At 41.1% G+C, this 19,327-nt stretch overlaps 1 protein-coding gene across 6 annotated transcripts in view; it reads left to right on the top strand.

Annotated features, from left to right (window-relative positions):
- The window catches only part of LOC105212756 (uncharacterized), a 50,778-nt gene extending 37,138 nt beyond the window's left edge, over positions 1-13,640 (top strand). For 5 of the 6 annotated variants that reach the window (XM_011184985.3, XM_011184984.3, XM_011184986.3 and 2 more), the window contains 7 exons: positions 4,839-4,951; positions 7,006-7,154; positions 7,215-7,455; positions 7,517-7,775; positions 7,830-7,929; positions 7,996-8,170; positions 11,685-13,640. In XM_011184985.3, the coding sequence (XP_011183287.1) occupies positions 4,839-4,951; positions 7,006-7,154; positions 7,215-7,455; positions 7,517-7,775; positions 7,830-7,929; positions 7,996-8,170; positions 11,685-13,238 (2,591 nt within the window). In that variant the 3' untranslated portion in view covers positions 13,239-13,640. Of the gene's footprint in view, positions 1-3,524; positions 3,682-4,838; positions 4,952-7,005; positions 7,155-7,214; positions 7,456-7,516; positions 7,776-7,829; positions 7,930-7,995; positions 8,171-11,684 lie in introns of those variants that run through there. The other variant, XM_011184987.3, reaches the window with a different exon arrangement.
- Positions 13,641-19,327: the final 5,687 nt, after the last annotated feature.

Raw genomic sequence — 19,327 nt, 5'->3', positions numbered from 1 at the left:
TTGTATTAAATGTTTTTAATAATTAACTAAATTCACATATTCCACGTTTGTGCTACTTTGGAGATTGCTGATCGAGAGTTTATTTATTAATTAATTACTTTTGATCCAGCATGTTAATGCAAGTCATTGGTACATATGTAAACATATAAATATACTTTTCGGGTCTGAAAGCAAGTGTTGAAGTGCTAGATCATTAGAGACATTCGCAATGTGCATGGATTCCAAGCACATGAAATTTTTGGAGACTTTATTGTAATCAATTTAGCGCAGATTTTAGATAACAAACTAGCCTAAGTTATATTGATATTCCCAGTTAGTTTCATCTCTTTTTGAGGTTATCTTCCCTTATTCTTCTTCTTTTCAATATTAGCTACTTGCTTTTGTATGAGAGCGGCAAACGTACACTCGCTAAATGAGGTTTATAATTTAAAAAAGACACAGTCTATCGTCTATCGGATATTTATTAAGTAACACCGAAATGAAGGGAGGGGCTCAGCACAATATCTGGAAAAGCAGTTAGTTTCACTTGCATTTCCATACACACCTATATATGTATATGGAAAAGACTGCAATACACTCCATATGCCCATGCTGTAACGGTAGTTAATTGCTGCGATAGAAAGTTCTGGCGACACCCATCGATTAGAAGTTTATAAATATGAACAGCGCATATCTCTCGAGTCGAGCTCACCGCCGACCTCATTGGGGAAATACACGAGTACAAGCGAGCAGCAGTGCCGCTACACTGTGGCGTTATGAAAACGCTGCATGACAAAGAATAAATGGCACGGCAAGGCAGAAACCATTTAATGGCACTTGCGCATGCGCAACTGCATGGCCGTGTGTGTACATGCATAATTTGCCAGTTCTGCATAAAAGCAACGGCGCGACTCATGTGGACACGGTGCATTGCAGGCGCTGCGAATGCGATGGAATGTGGCTTGACTGGGTTTCTTTTCCATTTGAATGGATGATAATGGACGTGCGCTTGCCAGGGCGGCCAGGGCGGCCATGTCGGGATGTGGGAGGTGTTGCTGGGGAGTTCTGGTGTGCTTGCACGCAGTACGTGTTGCAAGCTGGCACACGCCCACGAAGCTTGGAATAAGCGCTTGGAAAACGACAAATACGCCATGGATCGGTTGTTTGACTTAGTGTCGGCCCTGCTGTTTATGGGCTGACAGCCATCAGAGCTGGGCAATAAAGCGAACGCCGTGCGTGGGATGCTCAAGTCGGTTAGATTGCGCAATTATGGTGTGGATACCGCCGCCACCGACGTATATGATGAAATTTCTCGCAGAGATTTAGATTTGATTGTCACATGTAACTTGGTTGTGTTACGCGTTTGCACACTTGGCTGCCGGAAACTTTGTTGTTGATCCAAAGCTGTCCAATTAGAATGCTCTGATTGTTTGTTGGTCGGTGCTGCCAGTGTTGGCGATACTAATTCGCACTAGCGACTACATCATTCGTAAGCAAAACAAAGATAAGTCTTGCCTTGCTGCCAAACTCAGTATCGGAAAAAGTAATCTTTCACGAAAGGCGCCTGAGTGCTATCATGTATGCGCTTCCATCATTGCTGTGAAAGATAACTTTATGATTATTAGACCGCCGTTGGTTGATGAAAAATTATTGCAATACCATTCGAAAGGAAAAGCGAAGAAAGGAACGCGTGTTGAAGCATGCATCTCTATGCATTTATATGCGCCGTCACATAGTCGGCGTGAATGTTGCCTGCATATGGAAATCCTTTGCCATTCACCGCGTTCAGCGCGTTAACGTGTTTCCTTAATTTAACTTCAATAACAGCACAATCGACATCGCTCAGCATCTGCGCTTGGCATGGCGAAAAACACGCACCTTCAGACGCGCCGATTTGTACTTTCACTTTCACATGCGCGCGCGTACACACATAAATCTATTAGGTGTAAATATGTGCGCAATGACAAACAACGCAACGCAACGTCGCACAGGTGTCAGTGATTGTGTGCTTGGCGGAAGACGCACACTCTGGGCTTGAGAGGGGGAGCTCGGGGCGTGACGCGCTGCTGATCGAGCTGTTTGTGGAAAATCAAAGCGCGCATATTACGTGCGCACTTATGCCTCAATGACAGCATCTATTATGAAATCCGCGCATTACGCACAAAAGTCAGCAATAAACGCGTCGCAACGACAATATGCGATAAAGTGGAACCGCAATGACGCTGACGGTTGCAAGAAAATGCCATAATAATCCAGTAGCTCCTCAAAATGTGCACAACGCGCAGCCGCCGCGTTAAGACAAATGCAAGCAACGCGACATGTGGCGGCGCGAGGTGCGGCGCGTTAATGTTGCATGCGTAATTGCAGAGACTTGGCAAGGAAAACAAGATTTATGGTTGCCACTAGCGTTACACGCTAATTGCTGATACTCAACGCCGCCCGCTGCCCTTCACCCGCGACCCATCAGCGCTCAGCCGCAGTTGCATGTGCAAACAACTGAATTAGTTGTGGTCGGCAATTCATTTTCGGGCTTCGTGACAACATGATTGCCCAGCTGCAATTGGCAGCGTGTTTGATTTGCGTTTGATTGGCAAGTCGTTGCGCTTGCCGCGCGCAAGTATGTAGAGGCCACGCATTCGATAGTGCGTGTCGCATTCAAGCTGCGAAGATAAAGATGTCTAAAGCGCAACAGGCAAGAGCAGTTACCGTAGCCGGCGGCCGTTAGAGGTGCCGCACCTGATGCACAAATGTATTGCGTTCATGGCTGCGCATGCGCTTAATTAAATGAGTTTGCGCGCACACTCTACGCACTTCTGATAGCAGTGCGTCAAAGGTGAGGCGATTTGGAATTGGAATTTGAATGCATCCTTGAGGTTTTCACCAAATGATATTCGGTGGTGCCTTTCACTCTCCAGCAGAGATCGAACAATAGTTAGCTCATTAGCTATGCGAATACTCGTACAGAATGCGAGGCCTACACCTTTGCTCAGCGCGCATGCAGACTCACATTGCAACATCTTTAGGGGCACTTCTCCCCAAAGTGTGTGTCTTCTATTATATTTATTATTGTCTCTAAACCGCTTATCTGTAATGGCTGCTCATGCTTCGGAAACAAATCAATAATCATATAAATAACAAATAATGTAATAAACAATAATATGACAAGTAATAAGTAGGAAAGGTCACACACAAAACTGAAATTTTGTGGTGTTTCCGTCTCTCGTCTGCCGCGCGTTCGTTAACAGACTCTCGTATATGCACGTTTGTAACCGTGCGCGTCTTCTGCTTTGTTTTCGACAGTTTGTCTTCCTTACTTTTTCTACATCCCCCCACATGTCTCGTTCATAACCACTGCGGTTGCCGAGTGTGGCACGATGAGGTGGCAACGCGCGCATCTCTGCACCAGAGTCGAGTGCACGCTTGTAACGGTCACCTGTGAACGTCGCTAATGGAAGACTCAGACGTGTGTATGTGTGTGCACTTATAATTGATGCGGCAGTCAGTCGTTAGTGGCAAGTGATGATGCGCAGGTTAAGAAGTCGCTATGAAGTTAAGTTGGAAGTAAATGAGAAATTTAATTGCCGATTGCTGGCATTTCTTTTTATTGAATTTGCAAAACTTCACGAGTGTTCAATGCAGCGCTTCAACATACTTAAATATAAAGGGTATAGAGAGGAAAATATACAAGTGCCACACTGATGGGTGGGTTAAATAATTGTGGAAAGTGTTGTTGTATTTTTTTGGAATGTTTGAAGAATACTCCATGGCGTCTATTTTTCTCACTTGAGGTTTTACTAGAAAAGGTTTTATTGAAGGTAAGAAGAGTTATAAGATTGCTAGAAAGACTATGTAGTACGAGACCACCAGGACAAAGAGATGTCTTATGGCTTGGTGCAGTGACCCATCGTTGATCACGTTCATTGTAGCGAGGTCTTTTATGTTTGGCTAGTTCTTGAATGAATTCTTAGCAAAGGCCTGCACTATATTATGCAACTCAAATGATTTTTTTGTGATTTAAAAAAAAAAACTTGTTTAATTGTTACACCAATAAAGCTAGCAAAGCAAGAAACGTTCTGGTGTAAAAGTAGATTCGAAAATGAAAAAGATAATAAAATAAGAATAAAGCATAATCATTGCAGTTATTTCACCTACCAATTCTGGAAGCAATCAACTTCTTAACCTCGATAATTCGATCTTCAAACGATTTTTTATTACACAAATACATACAAACATACAAGTACAAAAATAAACGATTGCGCATTCCTCCCTCGCCGCATTCAATTAAAATAATACAAACTCAATTAACCCGCATATCTGAGAGTGTCTACTGCGGCGGTGGCCGGGAGAAGTTGTGCCAAGTCTGCCAGTGTGCGACTGAATGCAGTCACATTTTCGTACCTCGTCTCCGCGGCAATTCGGGTCGATTGGAATTCTCGCTTGAATGGTTTTAAGAAATCACCGGTGTGCATTTTTGGCCTAGTGATGCCGTGGTAGGTGCTCGTGTGGCGTCGTCGTCTACACCGTTGCAGCTCCGACGGCCGCTCATATTTATGCGCACCGATTGCAGTATGAAGTAATGACAGCATTGGGGTTTGGCCGCAGCTGCGTTCGCTGCTGAAGTGTTTTTGTTGTTGTCTTTTGAGATGTACAAAATAAATTGGACTCATTAATATCGATTTGAGTAATATAAAATGAAGTATTTGAGCTATTTTTAAAGCTGACCACTTTCAATACTTAAACACACACACATACATACATACGAACTTGTATAAGTAGATTGTTGTTATGCAAATTTTTAAATTTAAATATCACATTCCTCGCTTGCTGATTCGTGTTTTTCTTACTTTTTCCCGTTACAGACTTACAACTTGCCGCGGAGCTGGGCAAGACGTTGCTCGAGCGCAATAAGGAGCTCGAGACGCTGGTCAAGGAGCTGAAGGGTACTATCGATGAGCAGCAACAGGAAATTGTGGTAAGTTGATGTATAAATAGTAGCTGCGACAAGCCGTCGCAAGTGAGTACTCCACTCCACAACCATTATCCGCTTGCCGCATTGGTGGCGCTACGTCAGTCATTGCAACGCTGATTCGCAGCCCACAGGCGTTCAATCAAATCATTGGCCACCAACCGGGCGCTGCGCAGGAATCCTTCACTTCGCATCTATCAGCCTGGCCAGTGAACCGTTGGCGCTTTGCTGCGTGGCTTGGTCGCCAACTGACAATCGCTTAAATTACACACAACAACAAATGTGTGTGTGGAACAAAAGCCATTTACATATTGTTATTGTTGTTGTTATTAGAGCATGCCAACGACTAGATACATGCATAAATGATGTGGACTCATGTACGAGTTTGTAGCAAAAGCAGTTTGTTCAGCAATCCTTAATGTTGTTGCTTTTGTTGCCTGATTATTGTTGCTAGCGGTTGCAAATTCTATGCATGCCAACCAGTCATTCAGTCAGCCACCAGTCGCCAGTCGCCAGTTGCAAATTGCACTTGGTCAGCCGCATTCCAGCACTGGAGGACATGACTGGCAGTTTCCTAGCCGCCTGGTCGTTCGTTTGCCTTAACTTTTTTTAATTGGAGCCAATTATGTTGTTCGACTAGGCGTGTGTGTTCAAACACGTGTACAAAAACAACAACTCTAGTCTGTTTAGACATTTCCTTTCCTACAATTTCTATGACTTTCTACTGACTAGAGAATTAGTTTAGATTCGGCCCTTCGAGCTCTCCTTGAAAGGGCGTTACAGGGTGTCTTGGCATCATATATATTTCAAACGAGTAAGTGTACCTTAGTGCTCATTATAATCGCTCGCGCAATATATATTCTAACATATGTTTTGAGCCCTCAATTTGAAAGAGAACGGAAAATGCCACATTATCTTTGCTTTCAATGAATAAATTTAATTAAATTTAAAGATTTATTCACCATCATTGTCGGCCAATCACTTGGAGCATTAATATTTGTTGCAAAGTGATTTTCCCAGTCGATTGAAACCTCGAAATTTCGATTAACTTTGAGTATTTGGGTCGGAAACGGTTTGAGTTGAGTGCATAACGGTACCGCACGTTTGCCAAGCTGAGGAAATAAAAGCAGCATGCATCTTTGTGCAACGCCGTGGCGACTTGAGACATTTAAATGCAAACATATAGACACAGATATGTTCCAATTTGGTGTGCATATAGGAGAATATGTGGCGCGCCGCTCTGAATACGCCGCGTGAGAGGGTTGCGCTTCATTAAGTTGCCACGACACAAATCCTGAGGCGCCACCGGCTCGAACATTACAAGAAACAGACGTTGCAGCTGCGCCAATAACGACAATAGCTGCAACTCAATCAGGCGTGACCACATTTCGGCCCGCATTTCGCCGCCGGCTGGCGCACCACAGATGCTGAGCTGCTTGCTGGAGGCGCTGCTGCCAACATAAACATTTTCGATTACATGAAATTTCACCTGAAATTAAAATATGCAATTTTGTGTTTTCGTTTTCTTTGTTTTTTTTTTTTTTTGCACTAAAACGGATTCGCTTCGCTCTGCGCTCAAGTGGAAAACCGTATCTTATCTTGCCAATTCACTAGTTGTAGCTCATTACTTACAATTGCATTTGTTGTTGCCATTGACTGCAGTTGAAACACGAGCGAATGTCTTTATTTGTTTTCATTATTTGCATTGCCCGAGCCGAACGTCGAGTTGAATGCCAAAAGCACAATTAGGCGATGTAAAGTAAAGCAGAAGTGCGACTGACCCATTTAACGCACGAACGCCTGTGGATGACGCGAGCGTGGCATGCCACAAGCGACGGCTGCAGACCACGCCAATAGCGCGTGAATGCGCCTTGAAGTCTCTGCCGCGTCCGCAGAGGGGCGATTTCCGCAGACGCAAGCCAAACCACGCGGCGTCGAGATGCAAAAATAGCTAACCCCATTCCGCATTCCGCGTAGCTACCTACCTCTCATAAAAAACAAAAGCAAAGAAATGGCAAGAACTCAATTTTAATTGTATCTATTTCGGTTCTTTCGCACAGTACTTGAAGAAACACACGAACGCACTGCGCGAAGTCAATGACACCCGTCTCAAAGTCTATGAGCAATTGGACATTGGCATACAGGACTTGGAGCGGGCCAACCAGCGTCTGACCGCCGAAAATACCAGCGATAAGAAGCATATTAAAACGTGAGTTGTCTTCATTTGTCAATTTCGACTTTCTTTTTGATTTTGCATTTTGTATTGCAGGCTTGTACAAAATATCGAGGCGCTTGAGGCGCGTCAAGATGAGCTCAATAAGCAATTGGAGGAGCTGCGGCAAGCGCTCTCAATGGAGCGGCGCAAGAACGAGCGTCTCAGCAGTGCCAACGAGAGACGCAATGCCGCCGGTGTGGCCAATGACTCTCACAGGAACAATGGAGTGCAGGACGCTAGTGCTGTTGAAGAGCCAACTTCAACGAGTAATGGCAACGAAAGCGGCAGTGAAGTGGTAAGTTCTGCATCTTAATCACACCGTTGGTCGCTTAATTGAGTTTTCGGTTTTACGATAGTGCTTCGAAGCCAACACCACGGCGCCCGAGAACTGCAGTTTTGCATTCCGTTCGGCGGTGCGCGCAGATAGCAAAGCCAATTCAACCAGCATCGGCGCCAACCAAAGTCATGACAATTCGATGGCGCTGAGTGACTTGTGCAGCGCAGATGAAAGTGAAGAGATTATAAAGCTGGTCAATGACTTGGAGATGATGAAAAAGGCGTTCATGGCCGAGCAGCAACGTTGCACTGAGTTGGAAGAGCAACTAGTGGCCATAAGTGAGTAGCTGACCCCAGTGCCTGTATTCAGTATTTAATGTTCATTCTTTGCAGTTCAAGAGAATCAAATGCTGCAAAGCCGACTGGCGAACAATAGTCCCAACGAGGAGATGCGGTCAATGCAGGAGGAACTTTCCGTATTGGATGAAGTGCGGTGAGTGGTCCAGTTGACTGGAAATTTATTGCCAAATTCGTAATTATACCGTTATTCAAATTACAGGCAAGGCAAGATGTGCAGTCGCTGTATGCGCGTTGTCGAGGAGCGCGGCACCATCGGTGACGAGCAGTCGTCACTGGCGCCCACAGAGGAGTACCACGAGGATGAGGAGCGAAGTCTGCTCGATAACGGTAGCGAATGTTCGCAGGCCGCCTACCGTCCCGGTGTATCGATTAAGGTGAGAAATTGTTTCTATTACAAGACTCTGCTCATTGACATAATGCGCGGCTTATGACATTTGCATTGATGCATTTGATGGTGAGGCTGGTGGCGCAAGCGCGCGCGCACTGCGCTATACTTTTGGGGAAGCGTTACATTTGTTCTATTTTGCTGAAATACACGCCTACGACAAGAAGGCAAACACATCAACACTTTACTAAAAACCCAAACACAAAATCCCTCCAACATCCAAGAACCACGCCACCTATCACACCCCACCTCAGCCAACCACTCACGTCAAGTGCATTGTTCACGTTGTTCGTTTATTGTCCGACACCAAAAATGTCATCAATCAGCAACACCACCGTTAACGGTGCTTTATTTAGTGATATTTTAAAAAGATTAAAATTCATTTCAATGAAAACGTACAAATCATCTTCCATTTACCATAACTACTTTAAGTTTGCATTTACATATTTACATTTTTCCTTAATTTTTTTTTTAATTTTCTCAAACAAACATTTTCTTGCCACTTTTTATATTTAGCAAGTATTTGCACAAAATGACAATTAATTTACCGTTATTATTACGTTTATAATTATATGAAAATTGTGCTACTTACCACATTGAGACGCTACTAATGGTATTATTTTACTTTTGCCTTTGAATATACATATTTACAAATATACATGTTTATTTAGTTCGTAGTTATACCTTAGTTATCATTAAACGAGAGAAGCATTTTTCATTTTTATCTGAATAAAATTATATTCGATTTCAAAAACTCACCACACTCTTCTATTCATTGTCTGTCACCAACCTCCATCATCCATCTACACTCACCCACTCACCGCCAAGAGCGCCGCTCGGGCGCTAAAGCCACGTTCACACTGCATGCGATTCATGCATAGTACTTAATTAAGATTTATAAGTTGGATATTATTCTCATTATTTTTTTTTATGTTTTGAGACCAGTAGAAATGATTATTGATTGAAATTATTTATTTTTATTAAAAGCGCTGTGTGAACGTGGCATTATGTTTGATTTCGTACGAAGTTTGTGTTTCACTTCTTTATGCTTTGTATTTCTGTGTGTATAACAGTACTTGTGTGTGCTTGTGTTTGTGTTAACTTGTATATTCTATAGCTCGCTCCTAACATTTACTCTCTCTGTTTGTGCTAATCCGCTAATGTGTATTTTGAGTGTTTGTACAAACCGCAATTTGCGCAAACCAAACGCAGTATACTCCGACTGCATTTCAGATCGGTCTTCCGTATCATAATTTTTGTATTTTATCTTCACCAACACTTTTGCATTACAACAAAAACAATGTTACTTTGCTCTTTATTATTTGCTAATTTCTACATGTGTGTGTTTTTCGGCTCTTTTCCGTTGTTGTTGTTTTTTTTCTATTTTGTTTCTGTTTTCTTTAATTTCTAATTCAAGGCTGGCAAAACGACGATTTGTCCGATTTGCAGCTCAAATGCCAACACAAAGTACCTGCAAGAACAGTTGCCACTCTCGTTAGACTCAATGCTTCTGAAGCATTGGCAGAAGACCATGAGAAAATTCAATGTTTTATGTTGGATTGCGAAATTTCTGCAATGGCCCGCCCTGTTCATTTGCCGTCTCATTAGTTCCATACCAGATGATGAAGACTTCGCATTGACTTTTTGAAATGCGAGGCATAGACGCTGTTACCAAGCCACATACATATGTACATACATACATGTACTCGCACTACATGACATGACTACCAACTACCTGCTATTACATACAAACTTACTTACTTACTCTACATATACGAGATATATGCTAAGAGAGCATATAAACAACCTCTTATACAAACAAGCATACTCTTTGATTGTGTGGATATCTAGAAGATATGCATAACTACAACAACAAACATATAAACCATACATAAAATTAGTCTGTAATTAGTTCTTAATTAAGCAAATTTAATTTTTAGATAGTTAGTTAGTGCAGTGCGCCGTTAGACGGCGGTTAGCCTAAGTGATCATTGTTAATATGCGCCATTATTTTTTATTATCTCTAATTTTACTGTTAACCGATTTTTAATACTTAATTTATAACGCTTTCGAAAGTCAAAAGAAATATTTTCTAATTGAGAAATTGAATTCAGCTATATTCCCTTCGAGGAAATGTACTCGTATATCCACGGTCGAGGGTATACAGGGCAAAACAGAAGTTAATTCATTGCAGTAGTGCCAATAGTCGTTTTAAGTTTAGTCTCCAGCTTAGTTTTAGAATTTTTTTACCCGAGATCGGCACAGTGCCTACACACAAACTGACAAGTATTTTTAAGTAATTAATAGTTAAACTAATCGATGTATTTATTTATGTTGCTAATATCATAGAGAGAGCGAGAACGCAAGACCACACCCCCGCCCGCCTATGCTTTCAATGTTTACTAACACTTTTCATTACATCCACTAAACAACATATCACTCAGACTTACTAATACCAGCTCACGGCTGTGGAGCTACATATGTTTATGCTGCTTCATTTCGGGACCCCCAAACTTGAACTAACTAACTAGTCTCCGAAATTCTTGCACTCAATAAAAAGAGCGTAGTATTCTAAGAGTTTCCAAGTATTAGCAAACGATAATCACAGCAAACTATAAATCCATCAAATAAACGATTAAGGTTAAGAGATTATGAATTAAAAGTAAATGACCTCTTCAGGAAACACAATACACTATACACAATCTCCCCGAGATGTTCCAAAGCGTAAATATTGTAAGTTGGGGCGACTAATCCCCCGAGTAATGCTTTGAGTAGTGCAGTTTTAACTAAAAGTTTCAATTAGTTTTTCTAACTTCAATTCTCATCCGATTTAACCTTTTCTACCCGACATACTACCGTAAACCTGCCACCCAGTATCGGTCTTGTGTTCTGAACTTCTTTAATAAAATGGAAAAAAAATTAAATAAAAAATAAAAATGTTATTGATATTTGTGAATATAACATAAAATAATCCAATGGAACGGTTTTGTGATAATTAAATAATTAAAAAAAATATATATATACATATATTATAATGCATTGTTTAATTATTTGGTGTGCGAACGCATGAGTTTTGGGGGAAACCCGTTAGGGCTGCAGAATCCAGCAGCTGTTGGATAAATCGTGAACGTCCCCATATTAATTTAGGATTAGTTCTGTTTTACTGTATTTTTAAGCGTTTATATTTGCCTTTAGTTTTGCATGATTTTCTGTTGAACTGTTTTCTTTCTCTCTTTGAAAAACGTTTTTGGCATTGTTGTTGTTGCTATTGTTGATACTGTACTTCATATCTCCTACCCCACACATATAAACATATATTTCCTCTTTCTCCAACTCTTGAGCACAATCTCTCTCTCGATCATCATCACCTTCCCAACCCCAAGCAATGACTAAATAATAATAATAAGAATAATAATAAAACTATGCCTTTCTCAAAACAACATGTAATGCCATGGTCACCTATTAACTGTAACACAACCCAATTGTCCATCACCGTTTTGCAGGTCTCGCAACGCATTGCTGACTCATTGGATCTGAGTATCCCCAGTAGCCCAAACCCGTACCGAGAATTGGTAGAGAAATACGAAGCTTTGCTCGAGGTACAGTGTTCGGCTATAGTGCGTAAGAATACCAACACAGGTGGCGCTGCTGGCAGCGGTGGCAGTGGTAGCGGCGGTGACGGCATGTCACTCGCCGATGAGTTCCAATCGTCGGGTGAATTTAGTCAGTCACAAAAGTCGCACACGCCATCGTCCGTCGCCGATGAGCACGCAGCCGATGAAAGTTGTGACGTTGGCTCTGCCGTTGGTAGTACCGCTGCTGGTGAGGCGCAAAATGGCGGTAATTCAAGCATACCCTCATCTAATGCTGCGCACACCAACAAAATGGCGAACAGTACGAAGGACACGCGTGGCCGTACGCCCACTGAGTACTCAGAAGCGGAAACTACTTCGTCGGGTTATGCCGATGAGACTAGTAATAAGTCAACGCAGACAGAAAACCGGCCTGGCTCTTTCCTTTGTACCATCGGCGATGGCGAGGTGTGCAAGTTCAGCATTTACGATGATGCCAGCCCCATTGAGTCGCATTTCCGTAATCGTCCCGAGTACAAGGAACTTTTCAAGGAGATTTTCGCGGTACTAAAGAAAGCGGCTACCAACAAGGAGGAAGGTGAGAAATTGCCTTTGCTGGACGATACCGAGCCCGTCGAAACTGGTGCTTGCAACGTTTCTAAAGTACCGCCAGTGACGCCTGCCAATGAGGAGCTGCCAATCGATTTTGGAGAGGACGCACAGAGCATTATCTCATCCGCGGTGTCCGAACAATCGTTTGCCATGTCCGAGTGTATAACCAAGTTGGAACGCAAGACGGCAAAGAAGCATATTATCGAGAAGAATCAAGAGAACCAGCCGCCAATGCTGGCGGGCACCTCTATAACAACACTGGTTGTTGGTGGTAAATCGCCAATTGTTGAAAATGGTCGTGTACTTACGCCGTTGAAACGGGAGCCACTCGAATACCTGTCAGTGGGAGTGGGTATCAAGAAGAAGAACCGTCGCAAGAACCGCAACTTTAGCGGCGATCGTTCCGAGTCTCCGGCCACGCTGCCCTCACCGCCACGCTTCTTCATTGCGAGTGGCAAGAAACGACGCGATGTTCGCCCATATGTCCAATCACCACTGGCGAGCACTAGTTCCGACCAACCACGCCCCTCACGCAGCACTAGCGGCGCACACTACGAATGGAGCGGCAACTCGATGATCATTTACAATCGCAGTTTGAACTCACCCGGCACGCAGTCGACATTACGCGGTCGAGAATTGGACTTGAGCAATCTCGAATACCGACCAAGCTTCCTCTCCCGGGAGCTTAATCAGCTAAAGAATTTGGAGATGTCGTACGCCGAGGTGCTGCGCAGCGCGGATAGCTGCAAGCACGGCCACTGCCAGTCGGCATCCCATCACCACCACCATCATCACCACCATCAGCAGCAGCAACAACACTCGCAGCAAAAGCAACACAAACAACAAAAGCTGCAGCGAAATCGCAAAAACTAAACAAGTACAGACAAACTAACAACAACGCTGGGCTTTTCGGCAACGAAAAGTCCGTACCCATTGTCGACTCTTGCATTTGATTTCCGCTCAATATATCCACAATCGGATCCACATAACCTAAAAAATACAAAACTAAGATCATAAGAACATAATTACATACATACATACATGTATAAGCGTACTAGCCCTAATTAGTATTTGAATAGTTTGAAGAAGTAAACGTTTTGCCCCCACCCAACTAGTTAGGAAAAGCGGAGAGAAGCAGCACAGCAGTAAAACAGAAACTGAAACAGAAACAGAAACAGAAACATAATTGCATATGTGTAACAAAGCAATAATATTCGTACAACTAATTCAATGTAACCTCATTAAAAAAAGACATTACAACACACACACACACACTTACAACTGCAAAATTCGGAGTCCTGAACAAGCACACACACACACATATATACACAAATGAGCTCTAACTGTAATAATAATGTTTCCTATTCAGTGTAATTTCCGCAGAATGTCACAAATGTCAAAGGTTCAATCCAGAAGCAACGTGTCCCGTTGTTTCATTGTACCGTTGTTCGATTGTGTCGAGTTGTTTCGACTTGGCTGAGCAGAGAGCCAAGCGATGAGAGAGAACAGTTGTCGTGTGCGGTGGGCGTGGTTTACGAATCCAACGCACAAGCCGCCATTTTCTAATTTTAATTAATTTAGTACCCTTTTGTAAATAGTACGCTTCCAAATTTAAATTAATTTAAACTGCTGTGAAAAGCAAAATATTTTTACCGGACAAAAATGTTTGCGACCCCCCTTGATATTCAGCTCTACTTCGTTGATTCAATACGCATGTAGACCTGACTGAGATGTTCTATTAACTACAGATTAAATTATATGCCTTTTAAAATTTGATAAGAAGACAATAGACGCTTTAGATACTGATGTGATTCCATGCGAATTGTATTAGGATTTTAATTCTCCCACATATTCAAAGTTTGCCAAAAAGAAAACTAAAAAAATAAAACAAAAGAACACCAAAATATTTGCTTGCAAAATTTATATTTACGACCCTCCTGTAAACACTTTCATTCGATGTACTATAATTTCCAACAGGTTTTTAATTGTTTTTAAAAGTCTAGAAAATAATTTTGAAAAAGGAAAATAATGAATGAAACTGAGTAATTTGAAAATGTAAAGTAATGTGTGCAAAAGAAAAAGTCGGGCCGGCAGAACTGAGTAATAAATATTATATGTAATAAGGACTATAACAACAACAATAAAGTAAAAACGTATCCCGACGTGAAAGAAGAATAATTAAAAAAGAATTTGTTTCATTTATGCGAGCAAAGAGAGCGGTAAGTACTCATATTCATAGTAACGATATAAATTCTATTAAGAAATATTATATTTATATGTATATGATTAAGGCCTATTGGGGAACAGAGCATTCAAAAATAATATCTAAAATGCAAAATACCTATAAGTTATTTAAAATTTAGTTAAAATGGCCAATCTAATTTTGTCGGTAGTGGCATCATTGCCAAATCTTATAAAAAATGTGGGATTTGACAATTCTCTTTAAAAAAATATTTTGTATCATGCCATCTTTGCTCAAAGTTCTTTGGGGTTTGTGCCGTAGTCGGGTACTACTCGGTAGCGGTCATAAGTTGAGAAACAAATGGTAATAAATTTAACGGTATTGCACAACTTTCAAGAACTTTTTGATAAAATAAATATTTTGCAGTTCTTCTGAAGAATTACAATATACATATAATATTCTTAAGCAAAGACGTTGGTACTTCCATAAATCATTTAGTAAATATAAAAAATGTTTATAAGTCTGGATTAGGTTATTATGAGTTAACTATTAACTCTAGCATACAAAATAAATTACCTTCAAGTTTCAAGAATTCTTTTCGCATGAGAATTTTTTTAACCTAAACACGTTAATTTAGTTTTTCTATGGCATTTTATAAGGGATTTCCGGGATCTGTATACAAGAAACGAAGAAATAAGAAATATACATACTTGATATAATTACTAGTCTCGTTGATTGCTAGGAACATTTGAACGGATAAGTTTTTTACAGTGTATTTTTTCTCTGCAAAAGCTTTAAATTACAATTGTAGCGAGTAGAAAACTCGTTGAGGTACATCTGTGCTGGTGCAGTGTTGCCATATATATTTAAATTTATTCATAAAATCATTTATTTTAGTATATATAGCGAATAAAATATACCGAAAATTAAATATTAAAATACGTCTTTGTTGAAAAAATGTTTTCATGAGAGTAATTCTCTGCCTTAATGGGCAATAAATGCGGTTTGGAGTACCCATTACTACGGCCTGCGTTGAGCTCTTGGCAGCCATGACCATGGACAGTAAAAAATCGTCGAAAGAATGCCATGCAGAGTAAGAAACCGTGCTCATGAGCATAGACTGACTACTTCATGGAGCTTTCTGCTTTGTTACATTGCTGCGACATAATTGATGGGAAGTGACGCACGTGCGCTGTGTGGCTTGGAGAGTGGAATATGTATGGCCGCTCCCACGAACGAAATGAAGAGAAAACGCGTATCAACATTTCCAGAAGCTGTGGAACTTTGCCGAAGACTTTTCTAGTGTGAAACCAAATCAAAGCATCAAGTGCAATAGGGAGAGTACCGTTTAAAATTTAATTTTGTGTAATTTAAGATGAGAGGCGCGTGAATAGCAGCTTTAGTAGTATTTCAAAATGAAGTAAACACGAGCGAGTAACGAGTTGACCGGAGAGTATGTAAAGTAGCGTGAGAGAAATAAATTGAAATGAAAGATTGTGGCTATTGGATAGGTCGTCGATATTATATACACAATAGGCCAAGTTTCACTCACAATATTATGGACCATGGCAATAAAGCCGCACGAAAACAAAAGATTTCGCGACTTTGGACCTTGCATCAGGAGTGTTAATAAAGGCGCATAAATAATTAATTCATTTTCATTTCCAAAACGACAAAATAAATGCTTGGAAATGTCACATCATATATGTACATATGTATATATTATAAAGCAATATTGGGGCTTCTCAATGCGTTCGCATTTCCATTGAATCCACTTCCACTTGAATCGCCACATTAACTTAGACCTTGAGAATAAGTCTGCTGAACACATATTTATATTGTTACATCTTGAAGCTCCGCATTTCCTTCTCTATTTGCCCCGCCTCCATTCTAAGATTTGTGAATTTACATAAATTTATGTTCCTATGAATCTACAGTTTAAAGACACAACTATCCTTCCGTTAAACTGCGATAGCACTTAAACGTAAATCTCTATGCGTTATTGGTGTGAATGAGTGAGTGAGTGAGAGTGGGTGGCGGTTGTAAGGTTATAAATTACGGTCGTTTACACCTTGAGGTGTCATCGAGTGCTTGCACGAGCACTTCAACTGTCGCTGTAACACACTAATCATTCAATGGTCATTGTACCTCGGATGGTACGAGTAGAAGTAGTTAGTTGTCACAGCGAGAATGCGAGGTAGAATAGTTGTGGCGAATGACACTACCGTAGTCAATTTGACAATGCGTCAATAATTGCAAGGAGAGAGAAAGGTGGTGCAAGGACAATAAGCCTTTGGTCCGTTGCGATGTATATATCGCGTAATTGAGTGGGTATGGAAACTAATAAAAACAAAAAGGAAATTTCGGAGGACATCTAATATGAGATATCTCCAGTCTATAAGGAATATTATAAATTAACTGGTCGCAAATATATGGAAGTAACATGAAAGTTCGTGAGGAAGTTTAGCAAGTCATGTGCGTCAATGAAATTGGATGACGATCTGTGTTCCAGCAGTACAACTCACAGTTACCCGATGTTTATGGTTAAGTGATTCCATTTCTGACATTTTTTCAAACCTTGGTCAACACGTTTACGGAAGTACTCGTATCTTAATTTCAACACATTGTGAGGAGAGTGGTTTCGGATTTATAGCAAGTCAATTGGCCACTGTTTGCTTTGCCATTGTGTCCGAAATGCCGCCTTTGTGATGGATATGTCAATTGTGCTGCACAATGTCTCCTAAACTATGCAGTTTCCTTCACAATATATCGTTTACTGCGTGATGTCAGAGTATCCTTTGCTGCCTTACTGTACTGACCACACACCATTTGCCTGCAGCCACCGACGACAATCATTCATTGTGATGTTGTTTCAATTTGGCAAGTTCAAAGGTCATGCCATGGCACTCACACTCACTCTCACACATATTCATACATGCGATACCAAGTGCGTACGTGCTAACCTTTCCTTTGAACCCCATTCGTTTTGCAATATTATATATCACACACGCAAATGTCGCTCAGTATTCGATGCAGACCTCACAGCTCAGCTCATTGTATCTGTGTCCACTATGGGTCTTACAGTTGCAGCAAATATTTTCACTGCTCTCCTTTAAGCTACGACTTCTTCCGGTGCATTTGTCATGCCCTACCCTCGCAATGCCGGCAGACCATGCATTCGAAGTGACAGATTTTGAGGATTTATCGCTGCCATTAAGTGCAGCAGCGGAGTCAACTCACTTCACTACAAGCCACATTCTTCCATTCCATTGCATTCCACCGCATTCGCATTCCCATTATTAAAGTGCGGAACAACAGGATCGCATGGCACTTAGAGAGACTGAGGTCGCGTTATAAAGGGTGATTTTTTAAGAGCTTGATAACTTTTTAAAAAAAAAAAACGCATAAAATTTGCAAAATCTCATCGGTTCTTTATTTGAAACGTTAGATTGGTTCATGACATTTACTTTTTGAAGATAATTTCATTTAAATGTTGACCGCGGCTGCGTCTTAGGTGGTCCATTCGGAAAGTCCAATTTTGGGCAACTTTTTCGAGCATTTCGGCCGGAATAGCCCGAATTTCTTCGGAAATGTTGTCTTCCAAAGCTGGAATAGTTGCTGGCTTATTTCTGTAGACTTTAGACTTGACGTAGCCCCACAAAAAATAGTCTAAAGGCGTTAAATCGCATGATCTTGGTGGCCAACTTACGGGTCCATTTCTTGAGATGAATTGTTCTCCGAAGTTTTCCCTCAAAATGGCCATAGAATCGCGAGCTGTGTGGCATGTAGCGCCATCTTGTTGAAACCACATGTCAACCAAGTTCAGTTCTTCCATTTTTGGCAACAAAAAGTTTGTTAGCATCGAACGATAGCGATCGCCATTCACCGTAACGTTGCGTCCAACAGCATCTTTGAAAAAATACGGTCCAATGATTCCACCAGCGTACAAACCACACCAAACAGTGCATTTTTCGGGATGCATGGGCAGTTCTTGAACGGCTTCTGGTTGCTCTTCACCCCAAATGCGGCAATTTTGCTTATTTACGTAGCCATTCAACCAGAAATGAGCCTCATCGCTGAACAAAATTTGTCGATAAAAAAGCGGATTTTCTGCCAACTTTTCTAGGGCCCATTCACTGAAAATTCGACGTTGCTCGTTAGTAAGTCTATTCATGATGAAATGTCAAAGCATACTGAGCATCTTTCTCTTTGACACCATGTCTGAAATCCCACGTGATCTGTCAAATACTAATGCATGAAAATCCTAACCTCAAAAAAATCACCCGTTACAATAATTTAACATTCCTCTCTGAAATATGGCTGATAAATTGTTAAAGGAAAGCAGAAAAAGCAAGAAACGAATCGATATAGTAACGGAAGTCATTCTCTTTCACGTCAAATAAAATACAATAACTTAAGTTGCTCGGAGGAATTAATGATTGTGCAATAGAAGCATTAATCGTACAGAAAAGATACCGCTAAATTGTAAAATAGTCACCTAAAACAGCCACAGTAATGTTTTAAGGAAAGATCGCTCAGGAAAGTTTTCCTTATATCTCTTTAAAACTACATTTGTTGAACTACTACGCCTTTTCTTCTTTCCCTTTGATAGTAAGACGAAGAACTATATCAGGTTTTTAGGTGTATTTTAATTCTGAGTTCTATCCATATTCTTCGTAATTTGAGACTTTTTTGGAACATCAATCGTGAAATTTATACGTGAAAAAGACTTAGTAAAAAGTATATTAGGCAACAGGAACAAAAAATCAAAAGAACAGAC

Source organism: Zeugodacus cucurbitae, chromosome 5 (genome assembly GCF_028554725.1).
Source record: "Zeugodacus cucurbitae isolate PBARC_wt_2022May chromosome 5, idZeuCucr1.2, whole genome shotgun sequence".
Classification (NCBI taxonomy): Eukaryota; Metazoa; Arthropoda; class Insecta; order Diptera; family Tephritidae; genus Zeugodacus; species Zeugodacus cucurbitae.
The sequence above is the reverse complement of the archived record's forward strand: the minus strand, read 5'-3'. Positions and strand labels throughout refer to the sequence as shown.